The sequence below is a fragment of the Phaethon lepturus genome, unplaced genomic scaffold (assembly GCF_000687285.1).
Source record: "Phaethon lepturus isolate BGI_N335 unplaced genomic scaffold, ASM68728v1 scaffold8736, whole genome shotgun sequence".
NCBI lineage: Eukaryota > Metazoa > Chordata > Aves > Phaethontiformes > Phaethontidae > Phaethon > Phaethon lepturus.
Genome location: NW_010548301.1, coordinates 145,910 through 164,661, shown reverse-complemented (window position 1 = coordinate 164,661; position 18,752 = coordinate 145,910). Strand labels below are relative to the sequence as shown.

Here is an 18,752-nt window from a genome sequence, read left to right as displayed (position 1 = left end):
GAAACTGTTTGGAACCTGTTCAGTACTTTGATGAAAATACAGGACAACAGTTCCATTTTCTTAGAGTTGCCTTTCCTTCAATGCAGAAGATATTTAGTTTGTAGGTCTTTTGCGTAGACCTCCCTCTATCGTCTCATATTCCAGTGACCTTCCAATATGTCAGTAAGTGTGCTTATGGCTAGGATGTGGACTTTAAATATTGGACTTGAAAGTAGCCTAAATATCAATGCCTGAGTCATTCTTTCAAAAAATGACACAAAATAATAAAGCACAATATTTTCTCTGTGGTTTCAATTTGATCTGAAAATAACATATATAGGAATCCAAACATCACATATGCAGCTAGTTTAGAAAGAAAGACCCAATGATTTCAGGTCATGTCACTAATGAATTTGACATTTAATACCATACTTTCAGAAGACAGCTTTTTTTCCCTAGTGATACACAGTTCATTGTAGGAACATTTTGGAGTTTAGAATGATATGGGCACGTTTACATCCCTTTCCCCACCGTGAAAACAATGTTATATTTGGTTAGTAATCCCGACTCATTTTCTGTGAGAAATTATTAATTTCTAGGATGAAATTTCTACAGATGTCTGGCCAGCATTATAGAGAAACTGATACAGAAACTTCCGTATCATGGATAGATTCTTTTAACTGTCTCAAACCTATTAATCAGATCGAAGGCTATAGGATTGTGGACGATTCTTGTTTTTACCAGACTGTGTTGCTTTGAAATGCATGTGGCTGGGTATCAGAGGACAGCTTCTTGTTCGTTTTCTCCCAGGGGCTACACTTGAGAAAGGCAGGATCACAAAGAAAGAATGCCATTTGGGGGGGGAAAGTTTTTATACGGTGCATAGAGAGACAGGCAGAAGAGAGGAGAATGAAAGCTGAGGCTTGGCAGTCTGCAAACATCAGCGACAGAGAGGGAAATTCCTCAAAAAGTAGGGAACAAACACCCACGCCTCAGAGATAACGGAGGGAATATATTTCATAAGGACTCAGACATTACCCTGCAGAAAATAAAAGTTACTTAGTTACTGGAATGAGAGACGCCAAAGGAGAGGGCTCACCTTGTGAGGACTTACGAGTTGAGGGGATGAGACTTATGTTAACAGATCCTTGCATTGCTGTCAGGTCTCATTCTGAGTTGTATTTTTACCATTTTAGTGTTAATTTTTATTCACTTCCTAAAGAAACCAAGCTCCAGTGTTTAGAAAAGACCTTTTAGGAGTTTTGGAGTACCTGCTTTAAGGAAAGTCACAAATGAGTTGAGGTCCTCATGCTTCTGCTAATTTGTCTGTGTGTCAATAACCACTGTTAATCATTATTTAATGACCAAGTGCTTTGGATTTAATTAACCATTTTTTAACTGCTCTTGCAATTACACTTTTCAGTTGTTTTCCTGTAACATTCATTTTTGTTGACTGGTTCCTGTAGCAGGCTCACTATTCTCAAGAACCTCTTCCAGGAGAACGCTAGTTATTATAGAGTATTTTTTGTCTAGTTCGTAACTTAATCCTTCAGGTAGGTTACGTTTCCGTTTGCTTTTTGCCAACGGCGCACTCAGGAGTCTCCTTCTGTGTTTTTGAAACCAGTCTACCAGAAATTGATGGCATCGCCTAGTTTAACCGCACCTCTTGGTTCCTGCCTACGAATGTTATGTGAAGCAGTAGAAGCTAGTTTTTCCCCAGGTCAGTGCTACTTCCCCCAGGCCTTTTAACTCACATCAGTCTGGAAGGTGCCTTTGTATCCAGCGGTGTCTTAATGACACCATCTCCCTTGACCATCCAGACTTATTTGGCTCATAAATTCTCCAAAAGCTTAGAGCTTTCAGAGAGTCTTTCAGTCTCCACAGCATGTAGATTCTTCACTGTGTCATCTTATCTGTTTTTCTTCCTAGCTAGTCCCCCACTGACAGGTTTTCCCCATATTACGTCTATTATTATTCAAAGAAACTTGCTGAATAGGGTAATTTCTCCAAAGATTCTTGATCCTAGACAACTCCATACACACAAATAGAATTTAGCATAGATTTGTTCAGCTTCTTTACTATTTTCAATACCAGAAAGACAAAAACACTTTTCTTATATACTAGTTTATTACAATTTTAGTAACTTTTGGGCAAGATGCTTTCAGATAATTATTGGGATATTGTTAAAAATGCTCAGAAACTATGAGAAAAAATTGCAATGAGTTAGATGAAACTACTTCAAATGGTTTGAATTAAAAAATAGGTTTAGCAAAACAATTTTAGGTTTTAATGGTAACCACCTCATTACACAAAGCACATGCTATCTGTATTCAGAAAACTTAACTGATAACTCCTCACTACATTCTTAGCACTTTGAGTACAACTAGATGTCATGTTCTCCAAACTCACCATAGAGAAATGTTTATTTTCAGTTCCTAATCTAGAATGAGTTAATTGTTAATGAGAATTAGCTGACTGAGTTGAACTAAAGAAAAATTTCTTTTCTATGAGTATTATGTTGTATTTGATCTGCAACAAACAGGTTTTGGTTAAGGGTTCTTAGCCATTGACTTATAACACTTCAGTGATTTGACTATCCTCAGTATTTCAAGTCCAAAATATACTGGTTTAATTTTTGTTGTTGCTGTAAAATTTATTTGTTTTGATAGGTCTTTCTGAAATGTAAGTGTAGAATGAAAACCCCATATTTTGCAAAACAAAATATATATATATTCTCGAATTTTATAAGAATAACAAAACCTGTTGAGGAAATTCCACATGCTAAAAACGGACTTGTCCACTCTGCAGGAACAGTAAAATACTTTCTACAGCAGTTGAGGGATCTGTTATCTACTAGTATTTGCCACAACCGTTTATTTAGTACATAAACTGGCCTTAGAGAGCAATTGGATCAGTGTAGCCAAGAGTTTCAGTAAGGACTTGTTTTCATGAATGCTGCTGTAACTGTATTTTTTCTTGGGGGAGAGTGCGTAGAGAAAGGGACGTTTGTTAACTACCACTGCAGAGAACTTTTAATGTCCTTTTAAGGAACATTTCTTTAGTAAGCTTCCTGTATCATTAAGTTTTTGTACCGAAAATCCTACTGGCTGCTTGTAGTAAATAAATGGTATTAATAAATGGCTTAGGTGTATGCTACACATTTATCTATAACTGTGCATGCACGTTATATTCATACAGTGAAGTAAAGGGACTGGGACTATTCCTAGTCAGATCTTAAATCTATGTCAGTCTAAAATCACTCCTGTTTGAGAGGTGATTGTAGTCTGTAAGTACTCAGGAAATTGATTTCACAATTGTTCTTTGATATTTTATGGTTAGACTTGATGATCTTGAAGACCTTTTCCAACCTAAATGATTCTATGATTCTATGATTTTGTGTTTAGATCTTTATGCTTTTTTAAAGGTCTCTATTTTAAATAGAAAGGAAGCTGGAGCTAAAGGTAGGCATGAAATATATCTTTCTAACAGCATGAGTGTTAGCCAAATTCATATGCAAAGTATCTTTCTTCCAGCAATTAGCACATTTAAGATTATAAACCTAAAATTATGATTTAGGTGGGGATTTTTAATCCACTCTTAACTTGTGCACACAAAATGAAATGCCAAAATATAATATGAGAGGTATTTATTTATTTTCCAATACTACTTCTTTGTATGCTTTTCTTCTTCCTCCATGAAGCAATAGGTCATGGTTTCAATCCATCAATTTTTATTGGCCATAATTTTTTTGACCAGCGAAGCTTCATTTTTACAGCTGAAACAGTGATCTTTTGGTGAAGAAAGGGAAGTAGTCCAACGTTTTTGTACACGGGGGCTAATAGCTTGAGTTCTTTTCCCCCTCTGATCTGAAAATGGAACTGAAAAGATTATAGTCAGTGGTATAGTTGACAGATGTCAGGGGTGATCCATTCACTATTAGATTCTCAGGCTTCCATGGCTTTGCAAGTGTGACCCAAGGAGATATTAAGACTGCTTCAGTGAACTCCTAAGATGCCAGCTTTTAATTGTGCCACAAAGCAAAGATAAACATTTCCATGTAATACTTGAAGAAAAGATTTGTGATAGTTTAAAGACTTGTCAAAACAGCAGTCTGATTGTCAATGGCAAGAACAATAGGTCACTCCTGCTGTGTTTGTTGAATGACCTTTCAGATGGTTGGAGCAGTGCAATCCATACCAATCCATAATATCCATCAGTGCTAAGCTTCAGAATGAATTGACAGTTTCAGTGTAGAAAATTGTCCAGCAAATCCTCCACTGTGCTGTTTCAGCACTTTATTATGCTGAGAAACCAATCAAATCGGGTGATTTACTTTGTTTACTCTGTTCTCCTTCAAAAAATTGGTATTCTACCACTGTAGGATTTGCCTGAAAGAGGTTTGTTTCTTTCTCAGTGTAACTGCTTTGGACTGTCTCTACTAATTTTAGTCTGAAATTCTAATGTAATCTTATAAAACAAAGTTTCCTACAGGGTGTTATTTTCATCTGTATGGTACTTTGGCCGTAGTTATAAAATACCTCTTCATTATAGTGGGGATGCATCACGGTGAGCTCTCAAATCAAAGAAGCTTTTGTCTTTGGACAAAAGAACTCTTCCTATTTTCTGAAATTCTAGTTCTTCAAGTATGGAAAACCTTTTTTGGGTTGGAAAAAATGCTGACACTCCCATTTGTCTGGCAGGATATGCTCTAAGCTGGGGGCCAAGATCCCACAATCAAAACATTTAAACAATGTTTAGCCTCCTGAGTCTCTCATGAGGAAACCCAAAGCCTTTCCAGAACGTATAGTTCTTACCACCTCCAGTAAAACTAAATGCAAGATGCTCCATGCTCAGCAGCTTAAATAGTCAAGCTGGTGTGCAATTTCTTAAATATGAGCTTGACTTGAATGCATTAAGAAAAATCCTAATTTGAGAGTAGAAATTTCATCTTTTCACTGTTTATCACAGTCTTTCGAGCTTCAAAGTCAAGTCATGCTTTTCTGATGCCATGCTTGGACACCCAGTGGAGAGGAACCTGTTCTGTGATTTATCAGAATGCATGTGCTTGAAGATTTTCATGTAAATACAAGATCACAGACAACTCATGGGAGCTCTGTTAGCTTGTGAGCCAACTTCTGGCATTGTTGTATTAGTTAATTCCTGGATATTTCGTATTTTGTCATATATTAACTCTCAATTCCAGAGTACGTAAAATTATATAGGCTGTAAATCTGTTCACAACATGTTAACTTAATTGGATCACACATGCATTTCTGTGCAGTTAATTTGAGGTAGCTGGTGTTCAGCTCAGATGCTATGAAAAAGCTGAAAATGGATCTTGTGTTCATAGTATAAAATTGGTATGGAATGTGATTAGTCTGACCCTTTTAACATGCTGAAGGGTTAGGTTAATTCCAAATGCTTGATATTATTTCTCCATCTTTACCGAAGTGATAAATGATACTGCTTTGCATATAATGATTACTTTCTGCAGGATGGTGTTCAGGTTAGGACCCTGAAGCTGGGTGGTACAGAACTCTTGGTTTATTCCCCAAGTTTTCCCTTTTCCTAGGCAAGTCATTAAAGAATTGAATTTTTATGATCTTATTTGTTTCACCTACCAGGTTAAAATATTTAGTGCATTCTAATTGCATTTAAAAATTAAATTTAAAATAAATAAGAGAAAATTAATCACAAGATCTATGGCAATGAAAAAAGGCCAATAGTTTCATTGTTCTTTCTTATCTTGATTATTCTTGGAAGGTGATCTTTTGTATTGCATGAAGATACTTTTTAGAAAATTATAACAAAATATTCTTGTCCTTTCATACATATATACAAACAGAAACACTGACTTGACCTTCTCTGCATAGCTCAATGTCCTCTTTGAAATTATTATTCTACCTGCAAGTGCACTTTATCAAGGGAAAAAGATTTGTGCATATTCTTCACTTAACTTCTCCAACTAGCTCTAGAAACTAAAATGAATTATAAACATCCATAAAACAGAAAAGCACTTGCTAGTAAAGTCTGTTAAAATCAGCAAAGGACAGCATTTCTCACATCAAAAAAGAAGTTAAATGTAAAATTTTTATCCCCCACTGTCACTTTCCCTAGCATTCTCTACCCTTGTATAAATAAATTCCATAAATGTCCATCATTGATTTTAAAGCCAAAAGATTTGCTTCTGATAATATGGATTGATCCCCTACCTAAATACCATCTATAGATGGAAAATACTTGCCTATTAATTATCCAGTAGAGACAATTCTGTCATTGTATCTCAGCACTATAACTGGTGGAGAGATGTAAATCTAGAATCTTCCTTGGCTAACTCTTCACATGTAATTATTCACACTCCCAAGAGTTTTCTAGACATAAAATCATTTTTCCCTCTTTAATCCTCCAGTTTTCTTGTGATACTTAGCAAGTGACAGAGATCATATCCCCCACATTACTGCTTCACTGCCTTAATTCTGATACTATATTATTCCCATAGGAAAATGATACTTCTTGTTTCTTATTCATGAACAAGAAAATAACAGAAAAACAACAGTTACTGTAGCTTTGCCACAGAGAGCAATGAATACTGGTGGCTTTTTTTCAATACAAGAGCTCAGCTTTGAATATTTTGAATTTCTTCTTATCTGTTGTATGTGCAGTGATAAGACGATAGTCTGTCCTACTTCTGTTGCCTTTAGCTTTTGCGCTTCCACAATCTGTTGAAATATATCATCCTGGAACACGATTCTCACTTGCTGATGCGGATCACTTCACAAGAGAAGAGTCCTTCTAAGGGTCCATCTATCCCTTCTCTTATGGCTTCACTTGCCCAGCTGTTTTCCTCTGCTTTCTGTCGGGACGAGCTGTGTACTTTTACCTCTAGAGGAATATCCAGGGCAAAATTTTGAACTGAGATAGCTGGTGACCAGCCAATCTGTCACACTAGCAATACTAATGGCGAGGAATCCCTCTGGTCCTTTGCGTCAATGCAAGGCAGCAGGTAATTGTAGGAGTGCGCCTGGAGTCCCCAGTTAGTGCCACAAGGACTAGCTCACACTTGTCTCTCTCCACTTAGCTGAACAGGTATGGCTGTTGGCCTGGTTTCCCAGAACAGACATTCCCAGACATTCCCATTTCTGTCTTTCCATCCCTTCTGTGCCATGTTAGCACCCCTTGTTCGGGTATCATGCACAGGCTTTTTCGGGAGAGCAGCCGGTGCAGGTACTCCACAACCTCTCTGTGAGCAGGTTCGGTTCACTCTGCTGTCTCCAGGCTATAGGTCTTAATCCTGGAGGCTGCACATTACATACCCGCAAACTGGGGATGGGGCTGTGAGCTGTGCTTTGTTTTTACAAACAGTGGTAGTCATTAAAACCCTAAGATACTGCAATATCTCACAATATCATATGGTCAATACTTCTAGTGTATCACAGTGTTTTTTGGGTAATTACCATGTAGTTCATTAAAAAAGACTGATGAATTTTAAGCTTTTGAAATGAGTAAGAAGGAGAAAGCCAAAGGTCAGGATTCCTGGGAATGCAGCAAACTGAATCACAATGCAGTCTATTACCTACCAGTACTTTTTCATCAGTGCTGTTCTGCCCAATCCTGGGAAGCTCAGGATAAAAATGCCATAATTTAATTTTCATGCCTGAATTTTTTTTTATTTCTTAACTCAGATAAAGTGTACGCAATGTAAACGCCTGACCATTAAAAATTAGAATTAAGTAATGTTAATCTTAGTCTATATCATTCTTATTTCAGGTAAATGAAATTTTATAAGTCGAAAATCAGTGAGGACTAATTTAGAACACAGAGAATGAATCAGAACAGGGAAAATATTTTAATTTTTCTTTCAAGCAGGTATTCTGGCTTTCCACTGGCGCCTGTTTGAAGAAGGTATGCCACAATCTAAAGACTAGATAGATCTGGTATAGAAAGAAATTTAGAGTAAATTTCTGTCCTGGCTTCAGCTGGGCTAGAGTTAATTTTCTTCACAGAAGCTGGTGTGAGGCTGTGTTTTGGATTTGGGATAAAAAAGATGTTGATAACGTGCTGATGTTTTGGGTTGTTGCTGAGCAGTCAAGGACAGTCCAGCCTCTCGTGCTGGCCTGCCAGCGAGCAGGCTGGGGGTGCACGGGGAGCTGGGAGGGGGCACAGCTGGGACAGCTGACCCAGGCTGGCCAAAGGGATATTCCATACCATATGGTGTGATGCCCAGTATATAAAGCTGAGGGAAGAAGAAGGAAGGGGTGGGGGGGACGTTGGGAGCGATGGCGTCTGTCTTCCCAAGTACCCATTACGCGTGATGCAGCCCTGCTTCCCTGGAGATGGCTGAACCCCTGCCTGCCCGTGGGGAGTGGGGAATGGATTCCTTATTCTGCTCTGCTTGTGTGCGCGGCTCTTGCTTTACCTCTTAAACTGTCTTTATCTCAAACCATGAGTTTTCTCACTTTTCTGATTCTCTCTCCCGTCCCACCGTGGGGAGTGAGCGAGTGGCTGCGTGGGGCTTGGTTGCCGTCTGGGGCTAAACCACAACATACTATTTCTTAATAGCATGGAGAACGATTTTTATAAAAAGTCAGTTTTACCACCTTTAAAGTTTGGATGTCTTACAGAATGTTTTGTGTTTCTTTAACTTTCTTTTAACACTAGGTTGTTGGATATTCTTTGTCATTTTTAATTTAAACCATTTGCATTATAAATTGGTCTGGGCTTTAAGCTGCCTTGAAGGAAGAGGGAAGATATGAAGGAAAGGAAACAATGAAAAGTCAGAAATGCATTAAAATATGCATCATCAGTTGTTCTCAATCTCATTTATTAATGACTTGTATGAAGGAGTAATTTGATATGAAAGAACGGTTTTGAGTTTTCAAGGCTTTTTTGCATCAGAGATTCAGGGTTCATGACAAGTCGACTCCAGTGCTGTTTCGAACATTCAACCTAACATGCATTAGGGAGTACTTTGCTGGGGTCCGTTTTCAGCCTTAGAAAGGAGGACAGCACAATTATGGCACAGATTATTGCCATTATTTCTGTGCTGCTTCTAGTGACAAAGCATCTGTATGAATTTGCTGCTATTAACACAGCTGGAGGTAGTGCGTGTTTGAAGCAATGCAAGAGCAGGCGGGCACAGAGTCACACTTCCATTATAACTCTAGAGAGTTGATCCTTTTCAACTTCTCTATCACTCGTGTTTCCATGATGCCGTTATCTCCTCTGACCTTCATCGCCTGACCATTGCCATTGATTTTTACCAGGTGTCATCTGTGTTACAAATTGGTCTGGACTTGAATCTGTCTGTATTAAGAGGTTTAAATTTACACTTACTGGTGGTGGGAAAAGAGGGAAAAAATCACCGAAAGTGGGAATTTGCTGAGCTGTCAAAACAGAAGTAAGCTTAAAAAGGTTTTATGGCTAATAAAGCCTGTGAGGAGACAAGCATGGAAAAACGAAACTGCAGCCCAATGCAATAAAACTGCAGTGTCCTTAAAATGATTACGATAACAGTGCTGTGAAGTCAGGCAGCTCTCAAACAATCCGGCGAGTATCTCTGTGCTCAGAAGTTATTTGGTTGCTTTCATGAACCCAGAATAAATGTGAATCATTTACAAAACTTATCATTATTTAACTAAATTTAAGGCACAAACTGCATTCAAACCAAGTTAGATCCATTTAGTGCTGAAATACATTCCTTCTCGAAGTCGTTCCTGGGGATGCGTGCTTCAGGATGGATGAAAGTACGCTGAAACAGACGGCAGACTCAAGCTCAGGCAGAGAAGGCAGCCTGTTGTAACGCCGTGGACTTGAAGCATCAGTGCCCAGGACTTTCATTATAGATTATCGGATGAGTTACTCTCAGGAGCACTTCCAGACTAGAGAAGTAAATACGGTTTTGGTGTCTAAAAGTTTTTTTAGGCTTGGCAGGCTTAGAAAGCATTTAATGGCAACACTGTAGATTACTTCGATGTTAAAACGTTCCCAGTACTCCTTGTTACGCCACTTACTTCCTCTGTGACCTGGAGCAAACCGCTCTAATGTCTCAGTTTCTTCTCCGTTGTATGGATAATATGCATCTTTCTTGTAATGAATGCGACTTTATTTGTGTCTAGAAAAAGAGAAGTAAGAGTTGAAGGCGGCTGGATTCAATAGCTTTATACTGGTGGTTGCCAACCTGATGAGAGTGGGAGAGTCATGTCACTGTATTGCCACGTCTTCCCTGACACGCCGTGTGCTACCTAAGGTGGCAGAAGCACTCCTTCCGTGGGGCGTGTGTAGCTGACACCATACACCATTTATTCCCTTCTCGGGCAAATGCGACATCTTTACTCCTGATTGCAGGGTGCGTGGCTCAAGCGTTGGTAGGTAGCAACTAAATCAGCCGGGTTTGGTAAGTGACCTTTCGGATCAGAGAATAGTGGTGTTGGTGTGCTAGAAAGTGCCGTGCAGGAGACAGGAGTCAGTGGGAAGAGGGGAGCTGAAAATCTCTTGAGGAAACTTGGTAAAGCTATGTGTGTTTATTGTGATGGCATCAGCACCTCTTCCATAGTTCAGTTACTAATGAAATTTGCACACAAAGAAGTTCACATCCTTCTATTTCATACTTCAGTAGCTGAGTTTCCCATTATGTTGCTTGTTAAAATATTTACTAATCTTAGCAGGAAAAAAAAAGAGAAAAGAGAAAAACAAAAAAATTAAACTGTGTCCTTAAAATAAAAGCTTTCCTAGTATTGTTTTCATCTTCTCTGAGGTGGAGAAGTGCTGTGATCACTGACTCTGAGACCAGGTCAATGCTAAGCTACTAGTCACGTTTTTAGTCTTGGCTATTTATATCTGAAGGCCGCTGAGCATCGGCCTCCAGGAGGCAGTGCCAGGGACCCTCTCTTCTCCTGAGCTGCAGCGCTGCACCTGGAAGACCTTCAGGAGCAAAGTGCCTTCTGGTGAGCCACGTCAGCCTCTCCCTGGAGAAGAGCTGCTGTTGCAGCAAAACTGCAAGTTGCACCTACCCTTCAAATCAACAGGAGATAAATGGGGTGCTCTGCACACCGACTCTGAGGAGAGTGAGTCGCAGAGCGAGGGCCAGGGTGTCACTGCAGATTAAGAATTGGTTATGAGATAGGAGAGGAAGATTCGTCATGAACTGCTGCTTCTCAGCGTGTAGAGAGATTAGTGGTACCCCATGGGCAAATTGTCTCTGTTAGGAGGAACTATGGAGGATTTAGAAAAATTCCAGATGGATTTAAATACATTGAGGGATTAGGGAGCACAATGGTAGATGAAGTTCAGCTGGAATAAGTGTGACAGAATAATACACATTAACAAAAATAGTCCTTTTTGGGAAAAAAAAGAGGAAAGTTATTCTTAAAACTGTTCATAGTCTGGGCTCTGAGGCTGTGGAAAATTTTGAAGAAAAGATTTTCTGTGTTTATATACATGAATCGTACCCTTGGTACGGTGACACATATTTTCAGAATTGAAAATTGAAACGAAGGTTTGCAAATCCTGAAGTAGGTGGCCCATTTCCCTGCTGTGTATTTCTGAAACACAAACTAGGCCAGTACAAGTCTCTAAGGTCAAGAGTTCAGCAGCAGATTTTTTAAAAAGAGAGAGATTTTTATAAATAATGAGCAGATACATAATCACATTAACTAATTTTTGTAAAATTATACCATAATCTTATGTACTTATTTTTATAAGGAATACTCTTGCTGCAACATATAAGGCAAGAAGGACTGATTTCTGTTCTCTGTTCTTCGCCGAGGCTGCAGTGCAATGGGTGTGCATGGAAACAGTGCATGACTGAGATTATCATCCCAATCTGGAACACAAGGTTCATGTGTTTCGTGAGGTTCATGTAAGGATAAAATGGCACCATTCTTGTATCTGACCACTGGAGTCAGATGCTGAGTCAGTGGGAATCTGGTGTTTTCATGTATAATATTATTATTTATTTGCTCAAGTGTCCCTAGTACTCCTGGGACAGAATATGGGTGTTTTGCTACTTTTTGACTGGGCTTTGTGCAACTGCCTGAATACTGGCAATTTCATAGCAACCCTCACACCTTTTAAGTTTTTACTCAGGGAATAGAGACCAGTGTTCAATACTGTTACTGGACAACTTTTTTAACACCTTTCTTTCTTGATTTTTAGCAATGTGAACACAACAGTGCCCAAGGGAAAACAAAAATAAAGAATTAATGGTTTCTGTTTGTCACAGCATTGTTTTTCCCAGAGTAGACTGCTCCTTAGGTAGTCCTTACAGAGATGTATCTCAGCTGACCACTGCTCTCACCCTCCTTCAGACCTTTTACAGAATTATCCTGGACTTTATTTTATTTCTTAGGTCTTAGTTTTGGACTCCCCTGTATTTACTGCTGGCTTAATAACATCAGGCAGTAGCATGTCTGAGGTGGTTTAAAATAACCTCCAGTCTTGTGCTGGTGGCTGCTGCTGAGAACTGACTCAAGGTCTGGTGTTAGTACATACTGCTGGAGATGTGCAGCCTTCAGCGATTGCTCTTCTCACTCCTTTTTGATGCCACCAACAGGAACTGGAAATTGCTTTCTTCCTCTTTAGCCTTTTCCTTGACTGCTTTTATCAGGCAAAGCAGTCATGGCTGGTGTGCAGCAGCCCCTTGCCCATGGAGAGGCAGCGCTCGAGTCCTGGCGTTCTGGCTCCTCCTTGCCACCAATGCATGGAGAGTGGAGATACGGTGTGAAAGGAATCAGGTCTGATACTGGCCCGTGAAGGGGGGGGATTAAACGTGCCGAAACTACTGTCACCTGTTCAAATAGACCTGCTCTACTGGTTTTAATCTTTTGTACTTGTTAGAGCAAACAATAAGCAAACAGACAATTCCTAGTATATCTGTAAGTCGTTTTAAAGAAGCTCTGAAATACTTCCGTACACTTCAGAGTCTCATCCCTCAGTCTGAGTCCTGTGACCAATGTCCCTGCTCTTTTCCAGGCGTGGAGGGAGGATGGCGGGTTGTGCTGGAGCTCGCCGGGCTGCTCCTCCCAGCGTCCTGTCAGCAGGCAGTTTGCCGGCAGCCTAATCAATGCTCAGGCTGCCGCCAAATAGTTTTAGCACCAGAGAAAATGAGTCCTCAACTTTATTCATCCTAAAGGTGACTCTCTAAAGCATTCCATAGGGTATTCCAGCCCCATATTTCTGAACTTTGATTGGGTTTTAGGTTTAGGTTTCTATCTGCAGTACTAAGGAGACTGTGCTGCGTATTAGGAAAGTGATACCATTGCCCTGTCAATGAGGGGAAGACAATTTAATGTCAATGCACAGAGACATTAAACATTTCTAGGTTTTAACCTCATTAATAAATGAGGTTATTTCAGAATTTAGGTTGAAAACCAGACCGCCTCATCTAGGTGCCAAACTTAGAGCCGTTGAATGCTGCACATCTTCCACAAGGATGGGGATGTCATCATTTGACATCACTGAGCTCCATGAGAGACAAGTGAAGACATACCCACACAGGGAGGTTAGGCACCTCCTTTCCTCCACTGATTAGAAGGGGCTTTTGGAGACTCCAGAAGACAGCCCAGACTGCGAGGTTTCTCCCTGTTTTGCTGAGATGTGCCAAACAAGTAGGATATTCTGGGATTCAGTGTGTCTAGTGCTCCTCTGCTGAAAGGCACCATGTGTAGTATCTTCTGCCTGTGTTCTGCTTATTACTGCAGGGGTTAGAAAGTGAAGCAGGAGATGGAAGAGATCTTACTGAAGTTAGTCCAAGCAGTTTTAACTCCCACATCCCAGGAGAGTGCTCTATGTACCAGCACCGTCCATCATCCTCTTGATGGCTCAGCGGTTCATCTTCAGATAAGATAGACAACATGCAAGAGAGAAGATGACTCTTAACTTGTAGCACTCAGGAGGAAGGAATACTCCTGGTCCAAACTTAGTTTTTGAACATGTGTGCATTTTACACTAGTAAATATTGAAAGTGTTTTTAAAGTAAACATTGGTCTAAATAAAAAATATCTCCTCCCCAAAAGTCCTAGGTGCTTGGTTCAAGTTCTACTTTCCTCTGGTTGGGATATGGATTCAATACTATTGAAGCTGAACACAGGTGTGGCCAAATTTTTGAACCTTCTCCAGGGGAAATAGGTGGAGTGGAGACACCACTGTGTTTGAGTTTGGATAGCGAAAGAGAGGTTGGGTGTGAGAGTGGCATTTCCCCCCCAAGAAAATGCACTTTCTAATACCGCTGTCAGGACTGTAGTTAAGCACTCGGGCAACTTCCAGGCTGTAGAGAAATGCCTTGCAATTTTAGTGCAGTGCTCAGCACTTAAAAATGGGCAAACTGGCCTTCATTGCCTATGACCTGATTTAAGCGAATTTTAGGTGGATTGAACCCTACCTTACTTCAGATTTCACTGGGGATTAGACTGACATTTAGGTTTAAGAAGTGCAATTCCCAATGTCAGGCCTATTTCTGTACTGTAGATTATTCTTCATTTTTGCAGAAAATGATTCAGTTGAACTAATCTGACAGGGCTGACTGGATGTCCATTATAGTGCTGCATTACAATTGCTAAACAGAGTATTGGAAGGGCACTAGGTACAGTCTGGTAAAGACAATACCTAATTTGAATGATGCCACTAAGGGAGCATTTTAGAGTTCAGTAAGTGGGTTTCTGAAGACACTTGGCAATTGGGAGGAAAAGCAAATGAGAGCAACTGCTTGTGAGGCTGATATAACCTCAGCATAACATTGAGCATAACATTGAGCTACGTGTTGCTCTCCTTGGGCTGGGAGCAGGCTTGGCAAACACTAGTCATCAAGCCATCTGTATAACTGGATCAGATTTTTCACTACCAAAATGGATCAATTTATGGGATTGTTTTGACAGGCATGTTGGGAAATGCAGAGCATATAGCTTTCATCATTCTTTACTTCTGTTTTTCCTCTTGTTCCCTTTGACATTGCCCACTGGCTTTTATTAGAGCTTGAGCTCCATTCAGCTCACCAGGCAGAGCTGGCCATGCTGCCAGTGTTGCTCCCCACAGACCTCCTCCTGTTCCTTCATTTACATGCTTCCTTCTTATTCTTTAACCAGAAGGGGAAGCTTTGAGCCTTGAATGCATAAATCATCAGGTCCAGGTCAAAAATAGACAGTCCATTATTCAAAGTGTTTGTTCTCACTCATCAGATTTGTAGTTTACCTTGGGATTTTCTTGGAAATGTGGCGTGTTCAGATGTTATCTTGTTCAGATAATAGCAGCATGAAGCTGAACTGGTCTTGAGATCAGCATCCAATATTCAGCACTACTCTTTTGTTGGAGTGGTCTAATTGGCCATTCATGAGGCACATCTGGTCTATAAGACTCTTGCCTCCAACTCCATTTGCCCACAGCAGGCATTTAGCAAGGCTACTAACTCACCAGTGAGGGAGAAGTTCTCTCCACCTGGATCTGAGTGCTCTAAATATGCTCTAAAATCAGCCAGATGTGCTCTGAAACCAGTCAGATCCTCTGTGCTGAAAAAGTTTGGAACAAGATCTTTGGTAGAGGAATGAGGGAAGTTTTTATTATAACTAAAAGTTAATTTTGGGGTTACGTGGTATTTGCTACTACAACATCTTCTCCATATTTGGTAGAGAGAAATATATATAACCTTTAGGGACAGCCAGTAGTGCTGCTCTTTCTATTCTTAGATCTAGAAGGGATGCAGGTCAAATAATAACGCTCTCTGATATAACAATACTAGGCATCTGACAAAGAAAGTTGATATCGTTGCCTTCATTTTATGGATAGTGAAATTGAGGGTCAGGAAGATGTCTTGACCAAGGTAAACTGATAGGCCTCTTCCGGATGAAGACATGTTCTGTTCCTCATTCATAATTCGTTCAGCAACAGATAGACAGTTACTGTTATAGACAGTTACAAAAAATGGCTAGCAAATTCTATGCATTTTGTAGCAATGACTGAGAAGAAAATCACTTAATGGGATTGTTCGAAGTTGTGCCAACTTTCTGGGACCAGATTTCAGAAATGACTCTTCATCACTGTATTCTTCTTGTAAATTGAGCAAATGAAAAGTGAAATCTTTAATAGACAATAGCAGAGGAAGATTATAATCCAGTGTTCTATTATTTAAATTACCTCTATAAGTGGATTGTTCATTAAAATATTTCTTTTTTCAGCTCCCTCACTGGGAGGGATTTAGATATTGGAAGATAAAGAATATTATCTTCACCAGGCAATCTAATTTTCTTGTATTCAATATCCAGTACACTTTCTGGAAAAGTTTTAACAAACAATTACATAAAGTTGGGCTCCCAAATCCACTCCTGACCATTTAAATGGATTACACTAATTTTCAGAAGTGCTCAGCAGCTCACATTAAAGTTGAGATATTTATTCCTGTATTTTCATTTCAGATTAATCTCTAACTAAAATAGCTTTTTAGCCTAAATCTGCCTTTTTTTTTTTTTTTTGTTAGACAAAATTCCTTATGAAGTTATAGGGAGCTGATTGGCTCATGATTACTTTAGCTCAGACAAGTATGTATAGATTGGATTATTTGTTTTTCACATGCTTAAAATGGATAGGGAAGTTTTCATGGTTATGCCATGATGTTAAAGCATGACATCAGAGTCTTGCACCGAGCTGGGGAGTCGTTTCATCTGAAGGAATAATATAGTACTACCATGTAACATTGGCTATTTTTAGCAGAGATATAAGCCATATGCTCCAGCAGGTATAACTAGTTTAGTGCAAGAGCTGTGCCCTGAGAAGTGAGATTAAACAAAAGCAGCAGTGAAATATTTTGCAGACAACACTCTGCCAGATTTTAGAACTATGTATATCTACATAAACCCCCAAAGGAAATATTTACATTCCATTCCAAATTTAATTCTTCGTTGTCATTAACCTGTCAAACAAAGTATATTTTATAAATAATATGAGATAGGGTTTGGCATCTGAGTGAGACAGAGTTCTGCTACTGGTTCAGTAGGGTCTGAATCCGTCACATGAAAAGTAATATTTAGACTAGCACTCACAGATAGAGATGGCATTAGAAGATAGAACAATGGAAGAAAGTTAGTAATACATGAATTTTCTATACTTTCTAGCTCTCTTTTCATCTTCCAAGCTGTAGATAACTGGAGCTGGAAACCTAAAAAGGACCCCAAAAGAATTATGGTAATCTGTGAGATGTATCATGTTTTGTTTTAGCTGCTATTGTCCTATCTCAACACTGTTACCTGGAAAGAAGATGCAAAAGAGCAATCTACAAGTGAAACGAGAGCAGAAGTAGGAAACCCAAAGTAAGCACTATCTCAACATCTCATCTGGCAATAGCTGTGTCATCTGCAAAAAGGTGCTATGCCATCCAACAGTTTATTCTTCCTAAGACCAAATTGTAGATCAAAGGTGATCAGAAACCTTCAAAGCAATAAAAAAAAAATGGAGTGGTAAATCAAGAAGGACTGTTAAAGACACTGCAGGAACCATTAATTTTCTTCATTAGGAAAAGGGTTAGCCAGCCTCAAGATAACCTGCAAAGCTTGAATAGCATCCATGGGTAGGTCTTTTGTTGCTTCTATTTTTTTACAGTACATGCTTCGTATCTCTGAGGCGTATGTAAGTTGTGATTTCTCTCATAAGGGAACTTAATGACCATCTTGACAGTTCAGACAAAGTAGTGTGAACCCTACCCCCAGTATTAGCTTTCCTTCAAGTCTTTGGCCTTGATAAAATAATTTCATCATCAGGATTGTCTAATGAGTCTTCTTTCCACTAGTACAATTTCTGTCCGGATTATGTCACTATTTGTTCCTTATCTGAATAACTAATTTTTGTCTTTCTTGGCTTACGTAACACTTTCCTTTGAATTAATCCCATAGTTGTTGAACCCTCGCAATCAATAGATGAATCATATTCATAAGAAAAACCACTCCATAGAAACTTCTTCCCATGTAGGACTGAATCAAGCAAGCCGAAACCAAGCATAGTATGTGCAAGATCACAAACAGTGGCTGTTCCACAAGTACTGTGTACTTGCACTGGGCATGTGTGGGAGGACCATGAGCAGGAGGATAGGTGATGTTTGCAAGTTGTCTTCTGGTAGAAGTCCTTGTATAAACCTGAAGTCAGATGGGTGATGCGGGTGCACGGTGCTGTTGCAATGTAGGCTAGTTTGCTTAACACTGTGCTGGTGGGAACGGTGTGCTCTCTCTGAGTAAACAAAGCTAAAGGCAATCACCGTAGAAGTGTAAAGCATGCGACACTGAGCAACGCTAAACAAAAGCAAAGCAGAAGTAGAGGGTGGAGAATGGTCTTCTGGCATTGTTAGAGAAAGGTTTTCAATATTCAACTCTCCTACAGTACAACTGTCGCGGAACTGTAATAAACAGTACTAGTATGTATCGATGTTAAGAAGTTGGAAAACTTATATTGGAAAATATCATGATATAAATTAATCATTCTTAATGTGAATCCTCAAATGTGATAGTGTGATCAACAATAATACCAAAGGATACTGGTTCTGCAGTTTTCCTGTGCTGTTATGAATGACAATTTCCTAGCCTAATGAACTGTATGTGAGTCTGTGAACCCGTGTGCTTTAGTTTGGTATTGGATGGAAGTTACTAAGAATACTCATGCTCAGTCTTGCGTTGCTTCTATCTTCCAGACCATTTTCTCTCCCATTTTCTCTCCAGCATTCATATGCTCTGATTACATCCCCCACTGTTGTTACTACATTGGCTTGTAGCAGCATACCTTGTTTTTGAGGTTGGAGAATGCTT

The 18,752-nt window shown here is 39.5% G+C and overlaps 1 protein-coding gene across 1 annotated transcript in view; it reads left to right on the top strand.

Moving 5' to 3' along the window:
* Nucleotides 1–11,083, top strand: part of LOC104622980 (receptor-type tyrosine-protein phosphatase N2-like) — a 43,890-nt gene extending 32,807 nt beyond the window's left edge. The window contains exon 8 of the mRNA XM_010289918.1: nt 10,822–11,083. Coding sequence (XP_010288220.1) covers nt 10,822–11,083 — 262 coding nt within the window. The remainder of the gene's footprint in view (nt 1–10,821) is intronic.
* The last annotated feature ends 7,669 nt before the right edge of the window (nt 11,084–18,752 follow it).